General features: G+C 42.8%; 2 protein-coding genes across 4 annotated transcripts in view; one reads left to right on the top strand and one right to left on the bottom strand.

The window, feature by feature from the left end:
• Positions 1–23,131, bottom strand: part of LSM3 (LSM3 homolog, U6 small nuclear RNA and mRNA degradation associated) — a 491,439-nt gene that overhangs the window by 187,229 nt on the left and 281,079 nt on the right. The window lies entirely within an intron of this gene.
• GRIP2 (glutamate receptor interacting protein 2) overlaps positions 1–23,131 on the top strand; it is a 225,014-nt gene that overhangs the window by 24,002 nt on the left and 177,881 nt on the right. The window contains exon 1 of one of the 3 annotated variants that reach the window (XM_075183669.1): positions 13,827–14,256. The exons of the other annotated variants lie outside the window; for them this stretch is intronic. Within the exon in view, the coding sequence (XP_075039770.1) occupies positions 14,202–14,256 (55 nt within the window). The 5' untranslated portion in view covers positions 13,827–14,201. Of the gene's footprint in view, positions 1–13,826; positions 14,257–23,131 lie in introns of those variants that run through there. 3 annotated transcript variants of the gene reach the window in all.

The raw sequence follows: 23,131 nt of genomic DNA, 5'->3' as shown, positions 1-23,131 counted from the left end.
ACATGTAAAGAGGGCAGCCTCGATGTCCCACCACTCTAAGGATTAATTAGCCATAAATGACGCTAAATTGAGCACTATATTAGGAGAAAAAAACCTGAAGCTTTTAATGTAACCAAAGAGCTGGTACAACAGAGCCCTTAAATCTGGGTGGTCTCCATTATGGGCAGACCAGGGGTACACTGTCACACAGTAACCGATGAGATTGCCTGCAGGAACCAAGATAGGATTACCTGACACAGATCTCTAGAGCCGTCTTTATCCTCCCAGCATTAGTAGCGATCACCACCCTGGTAAATTGCCACTGGAATTGTGTTAGTACAATATTGAATTTCTTTTCTGCCTTTCTGTATTCGGAGAGGCTTTATTAGTCCATTGACTAATGGCATGCTTTGAGCCATTTGTGACTCCAGAACAAGCATAAGTATTAAGTGTAAGAGTGGCCACTAGGGGGCCATAGTGTTACTCCAGTTCTCATGTCTCTGGGCCTGATTCATTAAGGAACGCAATTTGCGTCTTTAAAAACGGGCGTAAAATGCAAACAAATACGCCCTTATTCAACAAGAGGCGTTTCTAAGGTATAAGTACGCTCTGCCTATAGGGAACTTGTCGTACGCAGACATACACTAGACATTGCACAAGTATATTGTCCCATCAGAACGCACAGATTAAAAAATATTACTAAATACATTAACACCCGTTAATAAAATAATGGAAAAAAACATTAGAAAAAGTTTTATTTCTCTTTTTTTTTTTTTTTTACATGAAATATATTTATCTCTTGGTACTTATAACCTGTCCTGTACCTGGTACAAGTGATACGACAGATAAACACGTACCTTGGAGATGCCCGAAGTTGAATCGGATGTTGCTGTGTGCGTTCGAGCTTGGCACGCCCTTACTGTGTATTGACTACATCATCCTTCCCTACTTTCAGGCACTGCAGTCCGGGAGAGGGGCGGGAGGGGCAGGGCGCAGCCAATCGCGTCATTTTGGCCCCAGCCCCCGTGGTGAAAATGCAGTTTTGTCGCACGGGGATGGGCCAAAATGACGAGATTCACCGCGAATCGCGTTATTTTGCCCAAGGAATTGCGGGATGCGGGAGACTTGCCTGCTCGTCTGGGAGACCGACCCGGATTTTGTGAGTCTCCCGGACATTCCGGGAGAGTTGGCAAGTATGGACTTCATGCATACACGCCCATTCTCCTCTCTGTTTCATCCATGAAATCATAGGCTGTAGAAAGGGTCCTTTCCGTTTGAAGATGAATTCGATGTACTTGCGTCCTTTTCTGGGCTTGTATCGCTATTTTCCTTACTTAATTACTCTGGCCCTCGGTGTACAAGGAAAGTCCACTTTTGTAAAAAAAATGACATATTCAGTTTCAGTTTTCTTGTAAATTTGACTTATCAAGCAATAGATCACATATGGAATTTAATTATATTATACTTTTTTTTACATATTTTACTATGTATCAATATATAATACCATATGCTTCTCTAATCAGATTGGTATTGTACACTAACAACCTAAATTGGGGTCTTCTTTGTATACTAGCCATCTGTACTATAAGGTAGCCATCATATTTGGATCTGTGTTAGGCGGTTTCAAAACAAAGGAATTCCGTAATAATGTGCAATTTAAAAAAGCTTGTTCAGTATATATAACTTTTGGTCAGTATATTTTATCTATCTATGTATATTCTAAATTAGCAATGCGTAGTAGATTATTTTTTCACATTTGTGCAATGAGCCCATGGTTTTCCTCTGGAAATTTGGAAATCTTCCTATTTTAGCCAGAAAAGAACTAAATAATGACTTCTCTATCTGTGCTTGTTACTTTTACTCAGCGACTGATAGCGGCAACTCAGCGTTCACTTAAACTTAAGAAAACTTCAGTTGGCTGTTATCATTTATTGAAGAGCGATGAAATAGTGCAGCTAATGGTCATGTAGCTAGCTTGTTATCTGTGTGATTGGTGCCAGAGAGCAGATGCAGAAGCTGGGAGCCAATGACTAGGATTAGTAATAATGATCATATAAGGAACAGCACTGGGTTTAACAAGGTGCAGGAGTGAAAGATTCTCCAAAGGAAGAGAAGTATTAGAACACGAGGACATGCACTGACACTGGGGGGAAGAGAAGTATTAGAACATGAGGACATGTACCGACACTGGGGGGAAGAGAAGTATTAGAACACGAGGACATGTACTGACACTGGGGGGAAGAGAAGTATTAGAACACGAGGACATGTACTGACACTGGGGGGAAGAGAAGTATTAGAACACGAGGACATGTACTGACACTGGGGGGAAGAGAAGTATTAGAACACGAGGACATGCACTGACACTGGGGGGAAGAGAAGTATTAGAACATGAGGACATGTACTGACACTGGGGGGAAGAGAAGTATTAGAACACGAGGACATGTACTGACACTGGGGGGAAGAGAAGTATTAGAACACGAGGACATGTACTGACACTGGGGGGAAGAGAAGTATTAGAACACGAGGACATGTACTGACACTGGGGGGAAGAGAAGTATTAGAACACGAGGACATGCACTGACATCGGAGGGAAGTAGGTTCAGAGGAAATGTGAGGAAAAACTACTTCACAGAAAGGGTAGTGGATAAGTGGAATAGCCTCCCATTAGAAATGGTAGAGGTAAATACAGTAGAGCAGTTTAAACATGCTTGGGATAGACATAAGGATATCCTTACAAAGACCTAAGGATGAAATAGGGTTTGAGCTTATCATAGGTTAAAATATGGGCAGACTAGATGGGCAAAGCGGTTCTTATCTGCCGTCAAATTATATATTTCTATGTATACTGATCATTAGATGGGATCATGGAAATAGGCTCTGCATGGTATACCGGTCAACAGATGAGAGTAGGCTCTGCATGGTATACTGGTCAACAGATGAGCGTAGGCTCTGCATGGTATACTGGTCAACAGATGAGAGTAGGCTCTGCATGGTATACCGGTCAACTGATGAGAGTAGGCTCTGCATGGTATACCGGTCAACAGATGAGCGTAGGCTCTGCATGGTATACCGGTCAACAGATGAGAGTGGGCTCTGCATGGTCTACTGGTCAACAGATGAGCGTAGGCTCTGCATGGTATACCGGTCTACAGATGAGAGTAGGCTCTGCATGGTATACCGGTCTACAGATGAGAGTAGGCTCTGCATGGTCTACTGGTCAACAGATGAGAGTAGGCTCTGCATAGTATACTGGTCTACAGATGAGAGTAGGCTCTGCATGGTCTACTGGTCAACAGATGACAGTAGGCTCTGCATGGTATACCGGTCAACAGATGACAGTAGGTTCTGCATGGTCTACTGGTCAACAGATGACAGTAGGCTCTGCATGGTATACCGGTCAACAGATGAGCGTAGGCTCTGCATGGTATACCGGTCAACAGATGAGAGTGGGCTCTGCATGGTCTACTGGTCAACAGATGAGAGTAGGCTCTGCATAGTATACTGGTCTACAGATGAGAGTAGGCTCTGCATGGTCTACTGGTCAACAGATGACAGTAGGCTCTGCATGGTATACCGGTCAACAGATGACAGTAGGTTCTGCATGGTCTACTGGTCAACAGATGACAGTAGGCTCTGCATGGTATACTGGTCTACAGATGAGAGTGGGCTCTGTGTAGTATACTGGCCACCAATTGGGTCACTACTATACATTCTGCATAGTAGTTATGGTCATACGATGTGGATTCCCAAATCGGCTCTACAGAGTAAACTGATAACTCAATGGGGTCTGTGCATAGAATACTGATAATTAGAAATGTTCACCAGAAGTTACTCTGCACAGTAAGTATACAGTCACTAGTTTACAGGAAAACTGAGACTGTGGCTAAAAGTCAAGTGAAGGATTCTATATTCAAAACATGTAGTAGAATGAGAACTGTCACAGGGGGATGTGGGGTCTGCACGGTATTAGGTGGGGACAACAGAATATGATTTGCATAGTATACTGGTCTTTAGATTGGGTCACCAGATGTGGCTGTATATAATATTATTATTATCTTTTATTTATATATAGCGCCACAAAGGGTGCACAGCGCCGTACATAGAGCATGGACAACACTGCAACGTATACAGGACAGTGCAAAAACAACAACATGCAATTAAAACAACTTAGCTGAGAGCAGGTTCACAGGGCAAAGAGGTACTTCAGGACCCTAGAAACTAGAAAGGAGAGGTGGGGGGTGAGCTAAAGCAAGCTGAACCTGTGCCCACCAGCAATACTTGTATGATAAATCAAAGGGGTGCAACTGCGAACATTCGATTATAACTTATATTTGGTCACACACTTATCCCTGTCCTATCTATCTCTCTCTCTCTCGTATATTTCTAACATTAGCTGTATCCACAGATAAATGTTCCTGTTCTGAAGCTTTCCTGAAAACCTGCACTGTTGGATTGCTACCGTTCCACAAATGAAGGTTGAATCGATTCACAGCTGTTGTTGTGTTATAATTGTTCCTCACACAGGTGATCGTTTGACATAATGGATATAAGAAAGTGTCAGGTCTCATCAATATTTCTTTAACCTGCCTGTTTCCAGGGCAGCCGCATTAATACAACCGCTGTTAAACCATCTGTCTTGAGGAGAAATCTTTTCTTTTGTAGATGCTTTTCTATTTAAATCAATGTCTCTTTGTACATACTTGTCTGTAATCAAAAAGGTTGATGGCGACTGGCAGGATGAGAATCATTGATCATTGATTTTCCCGGCTCCCGCTGAGTCCTTGTGTGTTTGTAGTGTGCAGGGACTGCGTATCTCCGTTCGTCTCCAGATGTAACTGGATTTTCCTTCTAGTCTTGAGGACTTGCTACCATATTGCAAATTTCTTTTTGTGTTTTTGTTGTAGGTATATATGTATATGTAACCTTAAGAAAATCTTAGCAATGGGAACGTACAGTATGATCCTCTTCAGCACGGTGGCGTAGTGGTTAGCACTTCTGCCTTACAGCACTGGGGTTATGAGTTCTATTCCCGACCATGACGTTATCTGTGAGGAGTTTGTATGTCCTCCCCGTGTTTGCGTGGGTTTCCTCCGGGTGCTCCGGTTTCCTCCCACACTCCAAAAACATACTAGTAGGTTTATTGGCTGCTATCTAAATTGACCCTAGTGTGTGTGTATCTATGTTAGGGAATTTAGACTGTAAGCTCCAATGGGGCAGGGACTGATGTGAGTGAGTTCTCTGTACAGCGCTGCAGAATCAGTGGCGCTATATAAATAAATGGTGATAATGATGATATATCAGGAATATTAAATGATCTAATTTATAACCAGGCAAAATGGGCATTTGTTCAGGATCCTCCAGTTAATGGGGCTCCATATCCAACCAGCATTAACGTTTGCTGCAGCAGTGGTACCTGTTTGCAAAATGTGCTTCATATGCATTAACTGAGCCTGGATATCTCTCTACTCTTAGCTTCCAAATTCCAATAACACAGTTGGCAACACTTTAAAAGAGTTTCCAGGGATACCTTGCTACTGTTCCGGTGCATCTAAGCACATCCAACAGGATACTGCATGGGCATACTTGCCAACTTTTCACTATTCTTAGCCCCCCTCACCCCCCCCCTGAAATTTAAAGCCTCTCCGACTTTCCAGGAGGGCTGGCAAGTATATGTACGGCAGAACTCTTAACGCTATTAATCCCGTGATGTCATGTTTACTAAATTTAATTAGAATGAGAATGTTTAGTGAGAATTGCAGCCAATATGCAGACAATCAGGAACTTTACTGTACAACTGACCGGTACTGAAAACTAGGGACCATTCTTTAAAATTTGGTAATGTCCCTGAACATTAGGGTTGTTTGGGAACTATACAATAGGAATGAAAATTAATGAGTCTAGGGGGTGTATTTACTAACCTGAGGGTTTGAAAAAGTGGAGATGTTGCCTATAGCAACCAATCAGATTCTAGTTATCATTTATTTACTACATTCTACAAAATTACAGCTAGAATCTGATTGGTTGCTATAGGCAACATCTCCACTTTTTCAAACCCAAAGTTTAGTAAATATACCCCTAGGACCAATATAAGTTATAAAAGAGAAGGATTCAGGGTTAAAGTCACTGGTTTTCAATAAAATTCAGAGTCACGCTGAATGCAGGATTCCTAATACAAAACATATAGATATTTTTGTCTTCTTTTTTGGCCTCCCCAAAGCTTGGAGTTAGGACGGGCTGATGCGCAATTGTGCTGGTGGGGAGGGTGGATAGATGGCTGGAGGAGATAATAAATTAGGAGCAGGGAGTGTGGTTGTGTGTATGTGTGCGTGGAGGGGGTTAGAAGAAGTGAAGGAGGTGCACAAAATTAAAAATGGCAATTAAAATGTAAATGTAGAAGCGTCAGGAGTCTAACAAAGAAATAGGTGAACTAGAAATAACGATGTTGGAAGAGAATGATGGCGTAGTTGGTATAACTGAGTCTTGGCTGATGAAAGTACTGATCGGGCAATGAATATGGAAGAATATAGCATAATATATATATATATATATATATATATATATATATATATATATATACATATACATAAGAACGGTGCAGGGGTCTGTGTACAGGAATACCCGGTAAAGACCAGTGGGAGGGGGCAAGAGAAGATTATAATAATAAAGACCTTATGGATAGATATGTACTATATATATATATATATATATATATATATGTGTGTGTGTGTGTGTGTGTATATATATGGACAAAAAACTGCACCAATAAAATACTGATTGGGGTTTGGTATAAGCCGCCAGCATGAACTGAAATCCAATTATTATCACAGATTGAGATATCAGGAAAGGTAAATATCATTCTCCTCATGAGTGATTTTAACTATCCAGATATAACCTGGGATGATAAATCTAATGGTTCTTGCATAGGAGGACGATTTATACCTGTTTTAAAACAACAACGACCTTTTATAGGTTATAGAAGAACCGTAACCGTGGCTGTAGGAATAAGAGGAGACCCCTGTGGTTACAGTATTGGGGGAGAGCATATAAATGGTTACAATTAGAAGAAACATGTACTCTGTAACCCTTAAAATCCACTTTAGTTTTATTTCCTCATATATATATATATATATATATATATATATATATATATATATATATATATATATATATATATATATATTTATTTCCTCTTATATAACCTAATCATATAGTTCAGACATGACCGGTCCTTCACCATACCATGCTGGCAATGTATTATCAAACCATTTTCTACAATAAATGTCAAGATCACATCACTCAGAATGGCTTTTAAATAATTTACACATGGCTGAAGAGGTGGGGGGAAGCATAGCTATTTCTTTTATTTTCCTGTGTGTTTCTTTATCTCGCCCTCCTTCTCCTTCTCCCCCCATATTTTGCTGTTGTTCTATTAAGAATGTAAAATAAAAACTATAGTGTTCATTTATGTAGGAGATACATAGACCCAGAGCAACCAATCACACACAGGCTTTCATTGTCTCACTTGCACTAGATAGATGAAAGCTAGTTGCTGATTGGTTGATGTAGTTCAGTGCAAATCATGCACCATTATGCTATAAAACAATATAAATAAAGGATATTTATATATATTCTTAATTTATTTTAACGTGTCTAACATATACCTCCCTACTGTCCTGATTTCGGCGGAGCAGTCCCGATTTTTAGGCCTCTGTCCCATTCCCCACCCCAGGACATGTTTGTCCCGCGGGTGGGAATGTTTGGGGAAGAGAGGTATGTAATGTGCACCCTTTTACTTTACAGCGCGAGGCAGCCCTCAGGGGGGGCGTGGCCAACGTCCCCATCACGCGGTGATAGATTCATCAAACCTTCTAAACAGGAAAAGTGGAGGTGTTGCCCATATCAACCAATCAGATTCCAGCATTTATCTAGTACATTCTCGAAAAAATGATAGCTACAATCTGATTGGTTGCCCTGGGCAACACCTCCACATTTCCTGTTTATAAGGTTTAATTAGCCTACCCCTTGATGTCTTTGGAAATCTGATCATCCAAAAGGAATCTGTCATCCCCAAATCAGCTCAAGTGTCTTGTTAGAAACAGGAAGGAAATATGTTAATTCCCAGAATTTCGCAGCACAGAGATGTAGGAGCCGTTTGACTTTACGGTTTAGGAACTTTGATTGTTTGATGATTACCCCTTATTTGCATACTGCAGCCACTGGCATAGCATTAGGATTACGATTTCTGGAAAGAAATACAACAACTTTGCCAACTTGTTTAGTCTAAATGCCCTGATGCCCCAATGGCCAGTGGTCTTTTATTAAATGAAGGCCCACCCGTTGCTCTTTTTGTCTACCAGCTGGAGTTATCCATAAGAGCTGCCTGGTTAGACCTGGCTTCCCCTGGCCTTCCAGGGCAAACCGTTCACATCATCCAGGCAGCATTCAGTCTAGATCAGCTCCCCAGCATGCTGGGATATAGAATACAACAGGAACAAGGTAAGTGCCTTCATGTAATAATATAATTTACTGGGGTATGTCGTTTAAATACACCACTTTGGAAAAAAGGAGACATATTTAATCCTTTCCCTGACCAATAGTAGATCGACTTTCTCTTGCACTCGGGCTTAGTTGTGTTTGGCCACAGAAGTGGTGCAAGTGATGTACCTAGGGGCCTTCTTGTTCCACTCCTGGGCACATGACCAGTAACATTAGAAAACTAATACATACTTTCTCACTTTCCCAGAATGTCCATGAGGCTCCCGAATTTCAAGGGGTCCTCCTTGAAGAGCAGGCACCCTCCTGGAACCCAGTTGGAGGCGGTGCTTAATGGCACAACTCATGTCATCAGGCCCCACCCCTGCAGAGCGATTCTGTAAATTGTGGCAGTGCACAGCAGGGTGTGGGGTCAAAGTGACGTAATTGCGTCATCAGACACCCTCCCAAGTATTATCACACCCCCCTCCCCAAAGCAAAATTTCAAAATTCACCAGTGTAGGCAAAAACTTTTTCCTGGTGAAACTGGCCCTTTTCCTAAATGTGAAATTTAGTCTGGTCATTAAGATATGGGATGGATGCCCTCAAGTCATAAAGGTGTTAACGCTTATTGGCAATGAGAGGTGCACTGATATGAGGGCAGGAGGACAGGAGTTTTACAATTCTCCAAAGTTCCAATTTACACAATTAATTAATTTATTAATGTGTTAGTAAGTTGCTCGAATGTTACACTTACGGCTACTTTTAACCGTTCCATATGTTATTGCTCAGTTATAGAAAGTATATGGGTGAATTTAGGTCATCTGAATGTGGCTGCCAAATGTATTTCCCGCAAATAATCTTCCGTGACAAAATAAAACAGGTAGAAGAATAAGATCTTACCCTAAGATTCATGCAGAGAAAATTGGTTTGATTTACCTCAGCGCCAAAGCACGGCGCTATAAGCTCTGGGGGCATAGAGGCTTTTCAGAAAGGACAATTGGTTAATGAAATTTCCTCCCTGTAGAATATAGTACAGAAAAGTAATTAAAAACGATTGGAATTGCTATCCTGAATATGAAAGGAGGCCAAGGACCACGTAGGAATCTGACGTTTTATAGAAGGCAGTAAAAGAAGATCTAATCTGCCGTTTATGTCTTCTACAGTGTATATATCATCTGTGGAGTGAAGCTGTAGACGTGCCCTGCCTGTTTTGGGACATAGGGGCCGATTTAGTTAACAGGTGTTCCTTCCAGCAGTAGAGCTTTGTATCGCTTCGCTCTAGACATGTGCGTATCTTCCAGACTGGTCCGGGGAACCGGTTAGTTAACCATTAGTGCTCTGGATCAATATTGGTGGGTCACAGACCCTAATATTAAGACCTGCTGGGATGGATAAGACATGCCCCTAAGATTCGGCTGCCAAATAGCCACCCGTCACCTGTTCCTTATGCTACATTTACCCCAGTTCTAGAATGTCCTGCACATAATCTATAAAATTACGCAGAAAAGCTTCCTTTGAAACTGTTATAATATTTCCAGTTCAGGAAGAGAGGACGGTTATTATTCTCTGGTCTCTCCTTTTTCTAGTTATGTGACAATATTACATCCAGATAGTTTTAAACTATTCAATAAAGAAAGGTGATAAAGATCCAGTTTCTATTGTATGATGTTGTCCTTGAACAGTTAGTGCCTCATTTTCCCCTGGACTGTGACTTATGTCTGCTGATGTGTGTGGTTGCCTATACTGTATAAAAAGCATAGTGGACTGTATGATGAATGGGATAAACCACAGTTAGAGGTAGTGTTTTCTCTCTCTCTATAGAGATTTGGCACTTGCTGTAGACCTCCTACACCCCTGATATCATTACCATATAAGCAGCCGTCACTCAGCAGGTGACAGTGACCAGCAGATGTTTGTGCCATTGCTTAGGGACATCCCGGATATAGAACATGGTCAAGACGCCACCGAGATGCAATTTTCAACAAACTGTCATATGCTCATACACGGCACATGTTAAGCTGGGTACACATCTATGCAGCTATAGCGCAGATCACACGATAATCATCCGTTTTAGTCAGATAACGCATTAGCGTGTACGCTCCCACGACCATGTTTTATCGCACCAAAGCACGTCACATCGTTTGATTTGGTTTTATGAACTTCCTAAAAATCAGGATTAGCGATGTAACGATGTCGGGTAAATGTGGCAGTGTGCCCGCACTCACGACCAGCAGCGTAGGCAGATATCTGTACAGTGTATAGGGTCACTATCTTCTCAGCAGATGGTTATGAGAGATGAAGATCACAGAAGGTGAATCGTGTAGGTGTGTACACATGAATCTGCATGCTCATCGGGACTTTCAGTCGTTGGTGAAATCCAGGGGCAAACACAGGATTTGTAGAGGGGGGTTTCCACACCACGCCACCAGTGGGCGTCACCAGCATGCATGGGGGCGTGGCTTTAATTGTAGACAGTGCTTGACTGCTCTCCAACTCTTTCTATCCCCATAATATACACGGGCAATGCTGCGTGGACTACTGTTAGGTGCAGCTCTCGCTTTTCAAGCAGAGCTGTGTGAAGCGGGGGCAGGGTCCAGACACCTCAATTATACAGTGCCCCAGGCTTGAAGGGGGGTTTCCAGGCATTAGGTAACCCCCCCCCCCCTCGGTTTGCTTATGAAATCGTTGCAGAAATAGCAACTGAAGTAAGATTACATCGGTGTGTACCCAGCTATATACCCAGGTGCATGCAGTGCATCCCAATACTTGATGCTTATCCTTCCGGGAAAAGAGAGGGATAGGGAAGGCGCATTAGGCTGGAGCACGTAGAGGGTTAATGATGGAGCTTGGCTTTCTGTTGAACCCTGCAGGGTTTAAGGTAACACAGCAGAAGGTTGAGCCGGGGCAGCGTATCCCCGCTGAGGTTGATGTAGTGTCAGTGCCCCCAGCCACAAAGTCACAGCCACTCTCTGCCCCTCGGGGGAGCTTTTAACGAGTTGAGGACATGTCTTTTCCGTGAGACAAGTGCAACAAGACAGCTTTAGTCATTAGGTTCTGTGTCACAGCATGCTGATACAATTGCTGCTACAGTACCTCTCATTGCCGGCCTGCCCTTGGTGTGTCAGAGCTTTATAAAGAGCAAGAAAAGTTACCGTTTGACATAAATAGATTTCATAGGCTGCGTGTTACCGAGCTGAATCATTTATATGAAAAAATTGGAGTATTTATCATTAAATATATTCTATCACTGCTCCACAGCAGATTGCAATAGTAGTATGGCGACTCTCTTATTGAACTGACAGACTTGCTGTACAGAAATGCACTGTGTGGATTGGTTGATACAAGTTGACTGTGATGTCACAGCAGCTGAAGTGACTGCGGACTGGGCTGTTTTTATTTGTATAATATCCTATTAGGACCTTATGGGAGAAACTTTAACTGTCTGTAATAATGTAGGGGAGATCATACTTTACATTTTACAATGGAATGTCTGGGTAACAATGAACAATTTGTTTTATCTTAATGGTTCATGTTTGAAAGTTAGAATTTTGGGGAATAGTGGTCCTTTAAATAAATATGTCCATCATGCTCTCTTTCACCCGTTTAATGCAGGTAATCATGTTAGGAGATACAGGCTTTCCTAACGGAGCAGACAAAGAGTGACTGACAGACTTCTACGGCTTGTAAATGTCTCTTACATGTATTATTATGGTTTTCTATTGCAGCAATAGAAAACCAGTCAATGCTATAATTTACTAATAAAATATTGCTGAGTGTGATCCTCAGCTGTCCAGCGATACCGTCTGGCAGCGGCAAGAGGGGTCTTACCGCTTTTTCGGCCAGTCCTGGATGCACCTGCGCATATGTGTAGCGCTGATTTTGGCTTCCAGGTCCACTTCTCTTAAAAAAACGTAAATAAATGTTAAAAGACATATAAAAATAATGATTATGCCCCTATTGCAATTACAAAAAATGCTTTATTTTGATGAATATCTTCTGCTATTGTCATACTGGACTGGCGATAGTGAAAGGTGGATTCCGGTGGTACATGTACGATCCTTGTTAAATAGACTGGGGAAACCTTCACCGGCGAATCGCTTCACCAGTGGGGGCTACTAGTGGCAATAGCACGGCGGTAACCATTGATAGATAAGCAGAAGCCATATCTTCGGTGAAAACACAGTGGTTTGCGTTTAAGGTAGGATTTTTCTCTAAATAATAAATAGACCCATTAGTGTTTCACTGTAAGACTTGGCCTCTGAGTGAACGGAAATGTCTTATCTGCAGTGCACCCCCCCCCTCCCACCCTAGGACTTGGATCAGCCCCCAGATCTAGTGCTAACAGCGGATATCAACACAGAGAATCTGAGCACATGCTGGATGAGTAGACGTGTGTAAGCCTCGTTCTCACCCTGGCATATCACCACTCTGTCTATTGTCTGTAACCTATCTATTTTCAACGGCATCAATGTTGCTATCTAGCTATGTATTGCATTTGCATAAATTTATATACATTGCTAAATATAATCATTTCCATCCTGTGCTCAAATTCTACATTAAAGAAATTCTAATTTACTTTAATTTCCACTTTGAAACTGCTGTGTCGTTATGAGGTGGTTTTTTTGGGCACGTGCTGCGTTAACTGCAAATTAATTGTGTACCGTGCTAATGCGATCCACTCCCTATTAGCTGATCTGCCTCATTGACACCTGTCAGTAAGCGCTATTTCAATAAATGGGATGGGAAAATATGATACAATAAAGAGATACTTTGACTCCAGCGGTCTGTTGATGCATAAACGTTGCAGCCGGTCGTGTGTCATTGTTAATGATTCCCAGGATAATGCACAGGTCATTGTCTCTATCTCCCATTGTCCAAATCTAATTTAAATTCTTCTTATCGTTCCAGGTCTCATTTTATGAAAACTTTTAATTGTAAGCTCTGCGGGTCAGCCCTGAGCTCCTGTTCTGCTAGGTGCCAGTAGGAACACATCTGACCTTCCTAGATCAGGTATTACTATTATTTTGTTACATTCTCCACCTCTGATACTTAGTGACTGTTCAGATAATAGACAGAAATGCTATCTGTTCCTGAGAGTCAGACTGTACTATTGTTCTGCGGAAGGCATGAAGCCCCCCACTACTGGAGGTAGCGTGGTCCCTTCACTTCCAGCTGAACCTATATAACATATTAATATGCAGTGATACTTAACAGCATCTGAGCGACGTATTATTACCTAGCCTGGGGCCATGCCAGAGGATGTAAGTAAGCAGCTCCTGACAGACTCCCCTCAGATCTCTGCCCATATAGTACAATCCACACTGTCTGGGATGTACTGTTCAGGTGGCTACTGAACAAGGCAGGGGGAGGATGCAAGCAGAGCCCCCAAGGTCCAAAGAGATAGAGGGTGCTGCCAGCTGTACATAGCTCCAGCGGACACACTTGATGAGGGCACTACCAGCCTTTCTCAGTCAGCCATAGGTTCTGCTGGCGAGCTGGGAGCCCCACTACAGCCAGCGACAAGGTACCCTACACAAAGGAAAACTGGAGAGAGAAACCGACTACACTTCATAGAAAAGGGAAAACCAGAGGAATGACCAGTGACCAGACATTGCCACAGCGAGTGTTAACGTGGCTCCCTTCATCCCAATGTTAAGCCACACCGTCGGGGCGACCCTTCTGCAAAGACACAACGTTGAGTCGCGAAGACGGCGATCAGGCTGCCCGTTCCCAGCACATGTGCCAAGATGCCGGGCTGGAGGAGAAACCTGTCTCTCTGTTTGCAGAGGATGCAGGATGATGGTAAGGCGAGATGCTATTTAATTGGTGATTAGGATACACAACATTCCATGTGTAGAGTCAGCTGTTCAGACTGTTTAACCGCTTCAGTGCTGGAAAAGGACAGGCCTGTTCACCAGCCTGCCTCTTCCATTCATATCAGTGATCCTGTGCATTAACCATTTATTTGCCAGTTGGGTTATTCAGGGATTTTGTGCTTTGTTGTGTGATCATCTACCGGTAATGATTGTGTCCCTTGTGTTATATAGTGTGTTAATAATGAATGGGTAGAAGTTGAAACAGACAGCAGAATGGTTATATATTGCGGGAGTAGATTGGATTTCTTATAGATGCTTAAAGTAGTGACCTATGGCCTAATAACCTGCACAGTTTCGGATAAATTCTCAATTAACTTTTTTTTTTTTTTTTTTAAATGGGTACAGAGCACTGACCTGGCGTCAAAATTCTGGGCAAACTTTCATTTATCTCCTAGAGCGTGTCCTGAAATAGCAGAGGGATATATTGTAACACTTTATATGGGTGTCCTTTTCTGCTTACTCATTAATCATTGCAGACAAGTAGTTGCCAGTGCCACCATAGACTATCCGTGCCACCATATACTGTCCCTTCTCATAATGAATACATTTTATTTCTATATACCACATGGGACACGGCACACTTCTCTGAATTCTATTCACAAAAATAAGTCTAGCAAAATGATTGGATAATGGCGCGACCGTCAGTTGTAGTAACAAAACATCTGATATGGAGGGGAAAAAAGAACATAGCATCTATTTATATAACACATTGGAGATTTCGCATTAGAGACTTCTACTTATCAATGGGTGAGAAGCCAGAAAAGCAGCGAAAATGTTTTGTCGCCGGATTTAGGGCTTCTCTGTATTTACTAAAGTCCCAGGCCGGTGAAGACTGTCGTGTATATAGGGTAGGGAATTTAGACTGTAAGCTCCTATGGGGAAGGGTCTGATGTAAATGATTACATTGGACAGCAACTGAGTGTGCCCAAGATGGCTGTTGGGAGAAAGGCTGTATATAAAGAATTATTATAGTGATCTGATCTACCTGAACTTATCTAGTTTCTATCTCAGCGATGTTCACTTGGTGAATGTTATGCTACTCACCGAATCTGCCTCAACTCTACTTATTCAAACTAACGCTACTTTTCTGCCTCAGGTAATCTACCTTACCCTTCAGATCTATGTCTCGGGTTCACCTAGTCTATGTTCTGTTCATGTAGTCCACCATAGCTTTCTGACCTATGTTCACTTAAAATACCATATTCACCTATTCCGTCTGAGCTCATGATTCACATGTCTTTATATATTTTACCTTACCCTGCTGACATAACCTGTCCCGTCATTGGTAACTTCAATCATCATTTATCTCCTATTTGTTCACCTGCTCATCTAGTCTGTCTTACCCTGCTTATTTGGTCTACTTTTGTATGTTTAGTTAATTCCTTATTTATTTACAATACTTCCTTCACCTCTTACTTCTAATTTACCCAGGTCCCTGTGTTTGTATTTACTTCATATAGTCTTTAATCCTGTATCTCACCTGTATCTAAATCACCTGGTCTTACCTGTCACACCAGACCTGCCCAGGTCCCATGAGTCATATTTTGCTTGCCAGTCATATTCATGATTTAAATGATCTTCCCATCTCCCACCTGACTCACCATTTCTGCCCATCTCCCACCTGACTCACCTTTTCTGCCCATCTCCCACCTGACTCACCTTTTCTGCCCATCTCCCACCTGGTTTACCTTTTCTGCCCATCTCCCACCTGACTCACCTTTTCTGTCCATCTCCCACCTGACTCACCTTTTCTGCCCATCTCCCACCTGACTCACTATTTCTGCCCATCTCCCACCTGACTCACCTTTTCTGCCCATCTCCCACCTGACTCACCTTTTCTGCCCATCCTGGCTCACCTTTTCTGCCCATCTCCCACCTGACTCACCTTTTCTGCCCATCTCCCACCTGACTCACCGTTTCTGCCCATCTCCCACCTGACTCACCGTTTCTGCCCATCTCCCACCTGGCTCACCTTTTCTGCCCATCTCCCACCTGGCTCACCTTTTCTGCCCATCTCCCACCTGACTCACCATTTCTGCCCATCTCCCATCTGACTCACCTTTTCTGCCCATCTCCCACCTGGTTTACCTTTTCTGCCCATCTCCCACCTGACTCACCTTTTCTGTCCATCTCCCACCTGACTCACCTTTTCTGCCCATCTCCCACCTAACTCACTATTTCTGCCCATCTCCCACCTGACTCACCTTTTCTGCCCATCTCCCACCTGACTCACCTTTTCTGCCCATCCTGGCTCACCTTTTCTGCCCATCTCCCACCTGACTCACCTTTTCTGCCCATCTCCCACCTGACTCACCGTTTCTGCCCATCTCCCACCTGACTCACCGTTTCTGCCCATCTCCCACCTGGCTCACCTTTTCTGCCCATCTCCCACCTGGCTCACCTTTTCTGCCCATCTCCCACCTGACTCACCATTTCTGCCCATCTCCCATCTGACTCACCTTTTCTGCCCATCTCCCACCTGACTCACCGTTTCTGCCCATCTCCCACCTGACTCACCTTTTCTGTCCATCTCTCACCTGACTCATCATTTCTGCCCATCTCCCACCTGGCTCACCATTTCTGCCCATCTCCCACCTGACTCACCTTTTCTGTCCATCTCCCACCTGACTCACCTTTTCTGCCCATCTCCCACCTGACTCACCTTTTCTGCCCATCTCCCACCTGACTCACCGTTTCTGCCCATCTCCCACCTGACTCACCTTTTCTGTCCATCTCCCACCTGACTCACCGTTTCTGCCCATCTCCCACCTGGCTCACCTTTCTGCCCTTTTACACAAAACCTACACAACCTACATGCCTGCAAAGCACAGATATTACAAAGCATCGACTTCTACTCGGTGCAAGAATCCCCTTAGTCTGGTGTTTTCCCCCATACATGATTTTGTGAGAGAAGACTCCTCTTTCCTCCTCTGGACCTCCGATGGCGGAGGTCCATGCTCCGCCATCGGAGGTCTGACCACAATAGTAATAGTAATGCTTCTATCCAGTCTGTCGTTTCAGTATTATGACACTAGAAGATTGGAAGTCTATATCACTGTCAAGTTCTGCCATAGGGCGAGAAAACAAGAGTGACAGTCTCTGCTTCCTGTTTCCGTATCACTGATTGTGGTGACTTACTATGGTCGATATATTAAATGGAGAGAGAGAAACCTTGACACTGATATCATTTATGTGACATATGGGGACAGAGAGCATCCAGGATAGCAGTAGAACCTTCGCTGGACGGCGCTTGCAGTAATTTACCTTCTCTTCTCAAGTGTCACCTTTTACTTTCTTGAGATCTAGAACACACTACTGTAGCATTTTTTATTTGGCAGGAGGAAGATATGTTGTGATAGCAATTACACTTATGAGACAAGCATTCTACAAGAATTGCAACTGAAATGGGGCTCTTTATCTTCACCCCTATTTCTTCTTTCTGCTTACCCTCTAGTCAGTCTGAATTGTGTATGTCTGCAAAGTAAAAAACATTGTCTGGGAATAAAAATGTTGCCTAATATCACACTTCGGCCTCTATTTATCCATATGTGGCAATAACAATTATTTTCTATCTCCGCTTATTGCAGCGATATAAAATCAGCTATTGCCACAATTTACTATGAAATGACTCAGTGATACCAACCTGTCTGGCTGGCAGCATTAAGAGAAGTCACTTACCAGTCATGGAACCCTCTGCGCACAACAGTACAGTGTAGCTGGAAGCCTTGACCTGTGTTTTCAGTTTCTCTTTTGTTTAAAAAAATAGAAATAAAATGTTTAAAAAACATGTTTTATTTAAATAATAAAGCATTTTTCGACGGGTTATTCCAGCTATTACCATCCTGAGATGGCAATTGGAGAATTGTATGTGCTTCCGTGATCCTTCGTAACAAGTCTTCCCTAGTGCTTTGCCGGTGGTAGCACCTTGATAGATTGGGAGAAGCCTTTTCTCCGGATTGAAAACCCGTTTCTGCTTGAGAATTGGACTTTCTTCCTTTAGTTAATAGTCCTCTTAGCCCAGAGGTGCCCAAACTCAGCTTTCAAGAGTTACCAACAGTTCATGTTTTCAGGATTTCTTTAATCATGCATAGGTGAATTCATCTATTTTCTTTGGTCAGTAATTATCCCACCTGTTTCTACAGACAGGAATCCTGAAAACATGACCTGTTGACAGCTTTTGAGGACTGGGTTTGAGCACCTCTGCCTTTGAACTTTTCCTTTTTTACTAAAATATGACTCACTGGACCCTCATTGATGTAGAATAACTTCAGATTCTAGTTATCACTTATCTAGTGTATTGTAAAAAATGATAGCCAGAATCTGGTTGGTTGCTATGGGCAACACCTCAATTTTTCCTTGTTAGAAGGTTTGCTAAATCTGCTCCTTTCTTTCCAATGTGTTCCTACATCAAGCAAAAGGCATCGTACTGACACCAGTGGGCAAGGTCCTCAGAGATGTAAAACGTGTATTACCCACTCCTTACAGTTCACCAACGTCTCCTACCTCAAAACAAAATCTTGATTTTCCATTCAGAATCAAGTTAAATATTGTAGACATCTCATATTCTGCCCTGGTCAGTACAAGACGAGCTTATCCCATATTTCCATTCTAATCAACAGTTTTACTTCTACAAACAAATTTGCATTGTTTCTAATTATACAAAAATGCATTGCTTGTAACTATTCTTCATGAAAAGTGTAGTCGGAAAAACATTCCAAAAACAGGCAGTACAAATACGAAATGTTTCATATAATTGTGCAATCATTCTTTATTATGTCTCCTTATTGTACTTTTAATTGCTTTTTTGTTATGTGGCTATTTGTATGCATATATGATAAATGCCCCTGAACGTTGCCATAGGTGCCCGACTAAAAGCATAAGATGATCCCCGATTACCCATAGAGTCTCCTGTGGTCATCTACTAAACTAGGATTGACCCCCAATATATAAATAGGTGAGTCTGTACAAAAACAGGCACAAGATGTGAAATATCAGCATTTTCGTTGCAAGCCTCCAATTTTACACTTCTGTTCATGTACCTCTACTGTCCTTGGCAGATAGGAGATCCACGGCGATGGCTAAACGCCTTCCATATCAAGTAATAGCGTTTGCCGGCTGGGGACTTTGGTAATTAGGGAGAAGCCCTAAATCCTATGAAAAATCCCCTTTTCACAGGATTTAGGGCTTATTTCCCTTTAATAAATAGACCCCTGCATCACAGATCTTTTCGGGAGGTGATTTTGCTCATCCTGTGGGGGGGGCAGTGACCTGTCCCTTGTGTGATTGTATTAGTGAGAACAGGGTAGTGATTTGAGGTTCCTGTCATATAAAACAAACTTCGTACATATAATATAATTTGTACCATTTTCTATCTTCCAACATTGGTCCTGACGGCATAGTCTAATGCTTCTAAGCTCCAGGGCACCCTCAGTCCATGTCTCCTCCCCTAAAACAAGACCTTTGAATTGCCACGTGCACCAGCTTCAGGTGGGCGGGGCACCCGTCACCATGGTGAGCGGGTAAACCATATGTGCCCACTCTCCAGTATTCTGCCCACTTACTAGTGAAGTGAAGCAGGATGGGAGCCTCCGTGACCCGATTCAAGGTGAATCGCGTTATTTTTGCCCCGCCCCCCATGGTAAAATGACGCTTTGACATCATTGCTGGGCCAAAATGATGCGATTTACCTCCGCCCCCCTCCATACCCATACTACACCCCCCCCCCCCCTCCGAGACATCCTGGAGGGAAATAGTAAAAAGTTGGTAATTATGGGGTAAATACCTCCCAACTTTACGGCGGTCAGGACAAAAAGTGCCGACAGGTGGGGTGGCCGTACCCTCCAATCTAAGCTGCCCTGTCTAAATCTTGACGGTTGTGAAGTATACCATATAGTTATTGCATCTGTATATTCAGTGCCTGGTGTTTCACAGTTTGTCAGTAGGTGTCATGAATACACTGGCTGTGTATAATATACTGGCTGTGTATTATACTCTCTGTCTGTTCCAGGACACATAGCCGGATCGTTGCACCCCTCTCGCACACGATAGGTCGGTGGCCCTGTCAGTTTACCCTTCAGACCGGTACATTTCCATTGATCCCTGTGCTGTGCGCCCTGTCAGTAGTTTTAGTTCTGGATTCAGCTACAGAATATAAAAGATATTGAAGGATCAAACAATGTCTGAGATTTGACAGATGGTAGATAGTAAAACTGCCACTTTAGCTGTATTTTATATTCTTCTTACCCAGGATACAATACTATTATTCAGGTTCTGGGTTATAATATACCTGGAACGGCCAACTTTTACCCATGTTAAACTCCCTGCGTAGTGCCCAATTGTAAAGCGCTACGGAATTTGCTGGTGCTATATAAATGTTGATGATGATAGTGCCCCATTCCTTAGTGCTCTCGCTTGGTCCTAATGGATTGCTGGGTTACATTTATGTAAGTGTTCTCTCGTATCACAAAATTGCTTCTACTGCGTAGTTTTTCGCACAACTACAAATTCCCTATTATCTGCTCACATAATATGACATTTGTCCATTGCACGGCTTACGTCAACAAGAGGATTTGTTTCCCGCAGGTAGCCAGTCGTTCAGGCTGCTTTAGAATGTTCTAATAGTTCTTATTATTGGTCATTTGTGTATGAAGTATGAATAGAACATCTGATGTACATTGGATGCTTTTCACTCAGTCGCTCTCCTGATGTACAAACAGATCAGCGTTTGCAGAAAGTCATCTCAGTGGAAGTGCTGGAATCTAACACTTGCGATACATTAAGAGTTGATATTTGTCTACAATGCAGAAGCAGACGAGGCAGCGACAGGGTTAGAACTTAAGGAGCTGTGTTTTCTTTTGGGACACGTCCGCAGCCCTGGAGAACGCAGCAGACAATTTATCAAAGGGGGTGAAAAAATACAAAAGGTGAAGTGGGGGAACTGTTTGATGGATGGCGCTGCAGAGCCATCAAATCTCTCTTCTAATTCTTGCAGGGAGGTGACAGATAAAGGCATCTTATAAGGTCATATTGGCTCTTGGATGTGTCACAGATCTCTGGGTGTCCTTATATGGGCTGCGTCCGATCACCCGGAAACATTGTACCATAGATTGATCTGACAGCTGCTGCCTAACTAATGTGCTGGTCACTGTGCTTGGATGGTTATTACTATGGATAAAATGCTAGATCACCAACTTATGCAGGCCAAATATAGATTGCAGCCCAACTATGCAGGTTTCCTCCCCTCTGGTAACCGCATCTAACTCCCGAATCCAAGATATCTCCCGTGCTGTCCTCACCACTGGAACAATCTCCCTCGTTCTATCAGACTACCCCCTACCCTGTGTAGCTTCAAACGGTCATTGAAAACCCACCTGTTTATAAAAGCCTATCAGTCCTCCATTTAACCATCTCACCATGTAGTATACGTCACCCTCTCATCCTCCGTCTCTCCCATCCCGCTTCTTGCCCTCAGATCCCCTTACATTGGCTCACCCCCATGTGTCAACCATCTGTCCCTTTCCCTTTAGATTGTAAGCTCTAGTGATCAGGGCCCTCTTCCCCCGTTCTCATTACCTATAACCTTTGCTCACCAGCTACACTGCGCACCTCCTCCTTGGGCTCTCTGCCCATAGACCCCTCTCCTTTATTGTCTTCACACCTCTGTCAGTGTCTCTAAACCTGTTAGTTGTACCCCCACTAATGGGCACAGGCTTCAGCCTGCGCTGAATATACCCCTTGCACCCCATTACCCATCCAGGCTATCAGTAGCTGTGTTGGGAGTTGTAGTGTTATTTGTATACTCTATTGTACTGTTATACCATGTACTGTCTTGTTGTTGCCCTTTGTACAGCGCTGCAGACCTCATGTGGTACCCTGTAAATAAAGGTGAATAATAATTTTAGAATTTTAGAAATTATTTAGAAGTTGCTCATAACTTGCTGTCATATTTCTGTGCAATTACGTCTCACAATCCTAGCGGCTAACAATGAAGAAATTGCTTTGTTAGAGATATTTATGGAAACTTCCACTGGTTACTATGGCTGAGCTGTTTATTTTGTAGCCTTCGGATATGACACAGATTAGCTCAGCCCTGTGCATTGTATACAGTTGTAACTACAGATCAGTTCTGTGTCGTTTCTAAGGGAAAATAGAAAACACTGCCGAGATGATGTTAAAGAGAGAGAAAAAACAACAACAAACAACAGAAAATGAACAGTGAATTTACTATATATTTTATGTTTAATTTACGAAAATGTTTAATGTATTAAAACAGTAAACCTAATACCCGGTGAGTTGGATGCAGTGCTCTGGCATTGATACAATGAAGTGAAGACGTTTGGGCAGACGGTTGGCGCCGATGTGTCGAGCGATACTCCTTCTTGCTCACACAGAAGTGCACTGACCCATATTTACAAACTCTGTAAGAACCATTATTCATTCAGCGAAGGGAAATTGGTCCACAGCGCTCCGTTGAATATTCATGAGCCTAATTTGCATGTGATTAGCATTGGCTTAGGACGACTTTCCTTAGAATAATTACGATAATTATTATTATTTAGCGCTGGCTACATATGTCGTACGTCACGGAGAAGAGCACAGCCGGGCCACCTATTTACCGAATTATTTATAGAAAGGATCCTAAGCGGAGATAGATTGCTGGAATATCAGGAGTTTATTGCACTTTAATGCAAGTTACTGGAGTGGTCTTAAACATGTGGATCAAAGTCTATATATGTATTTTATTATCAGCATATCCTGAATGTGAAAATCATTAAAGAGAAGGGAGATCAATCTGTCCCCTA

The sequence above is a fragment of the Mixophyes fleayi genome, chromosome 8, assembly GCF_038048845.1.
Source record: "Mixophyes fleayi isolate aMixFle1 chromosome 8, aMixFle1.hap1, whole genome shotgun sequence".
NCBI lineage: Eukaryota > Metazoa > Chordata > Amphibia > Anura > Limnodynastidae > Mixophyes > Mixophyes fleayi.
Note: the sequence above shows the minus strand (reverse complement) of the source record. Positions and strands in the feature narration are given on the sequence as shown.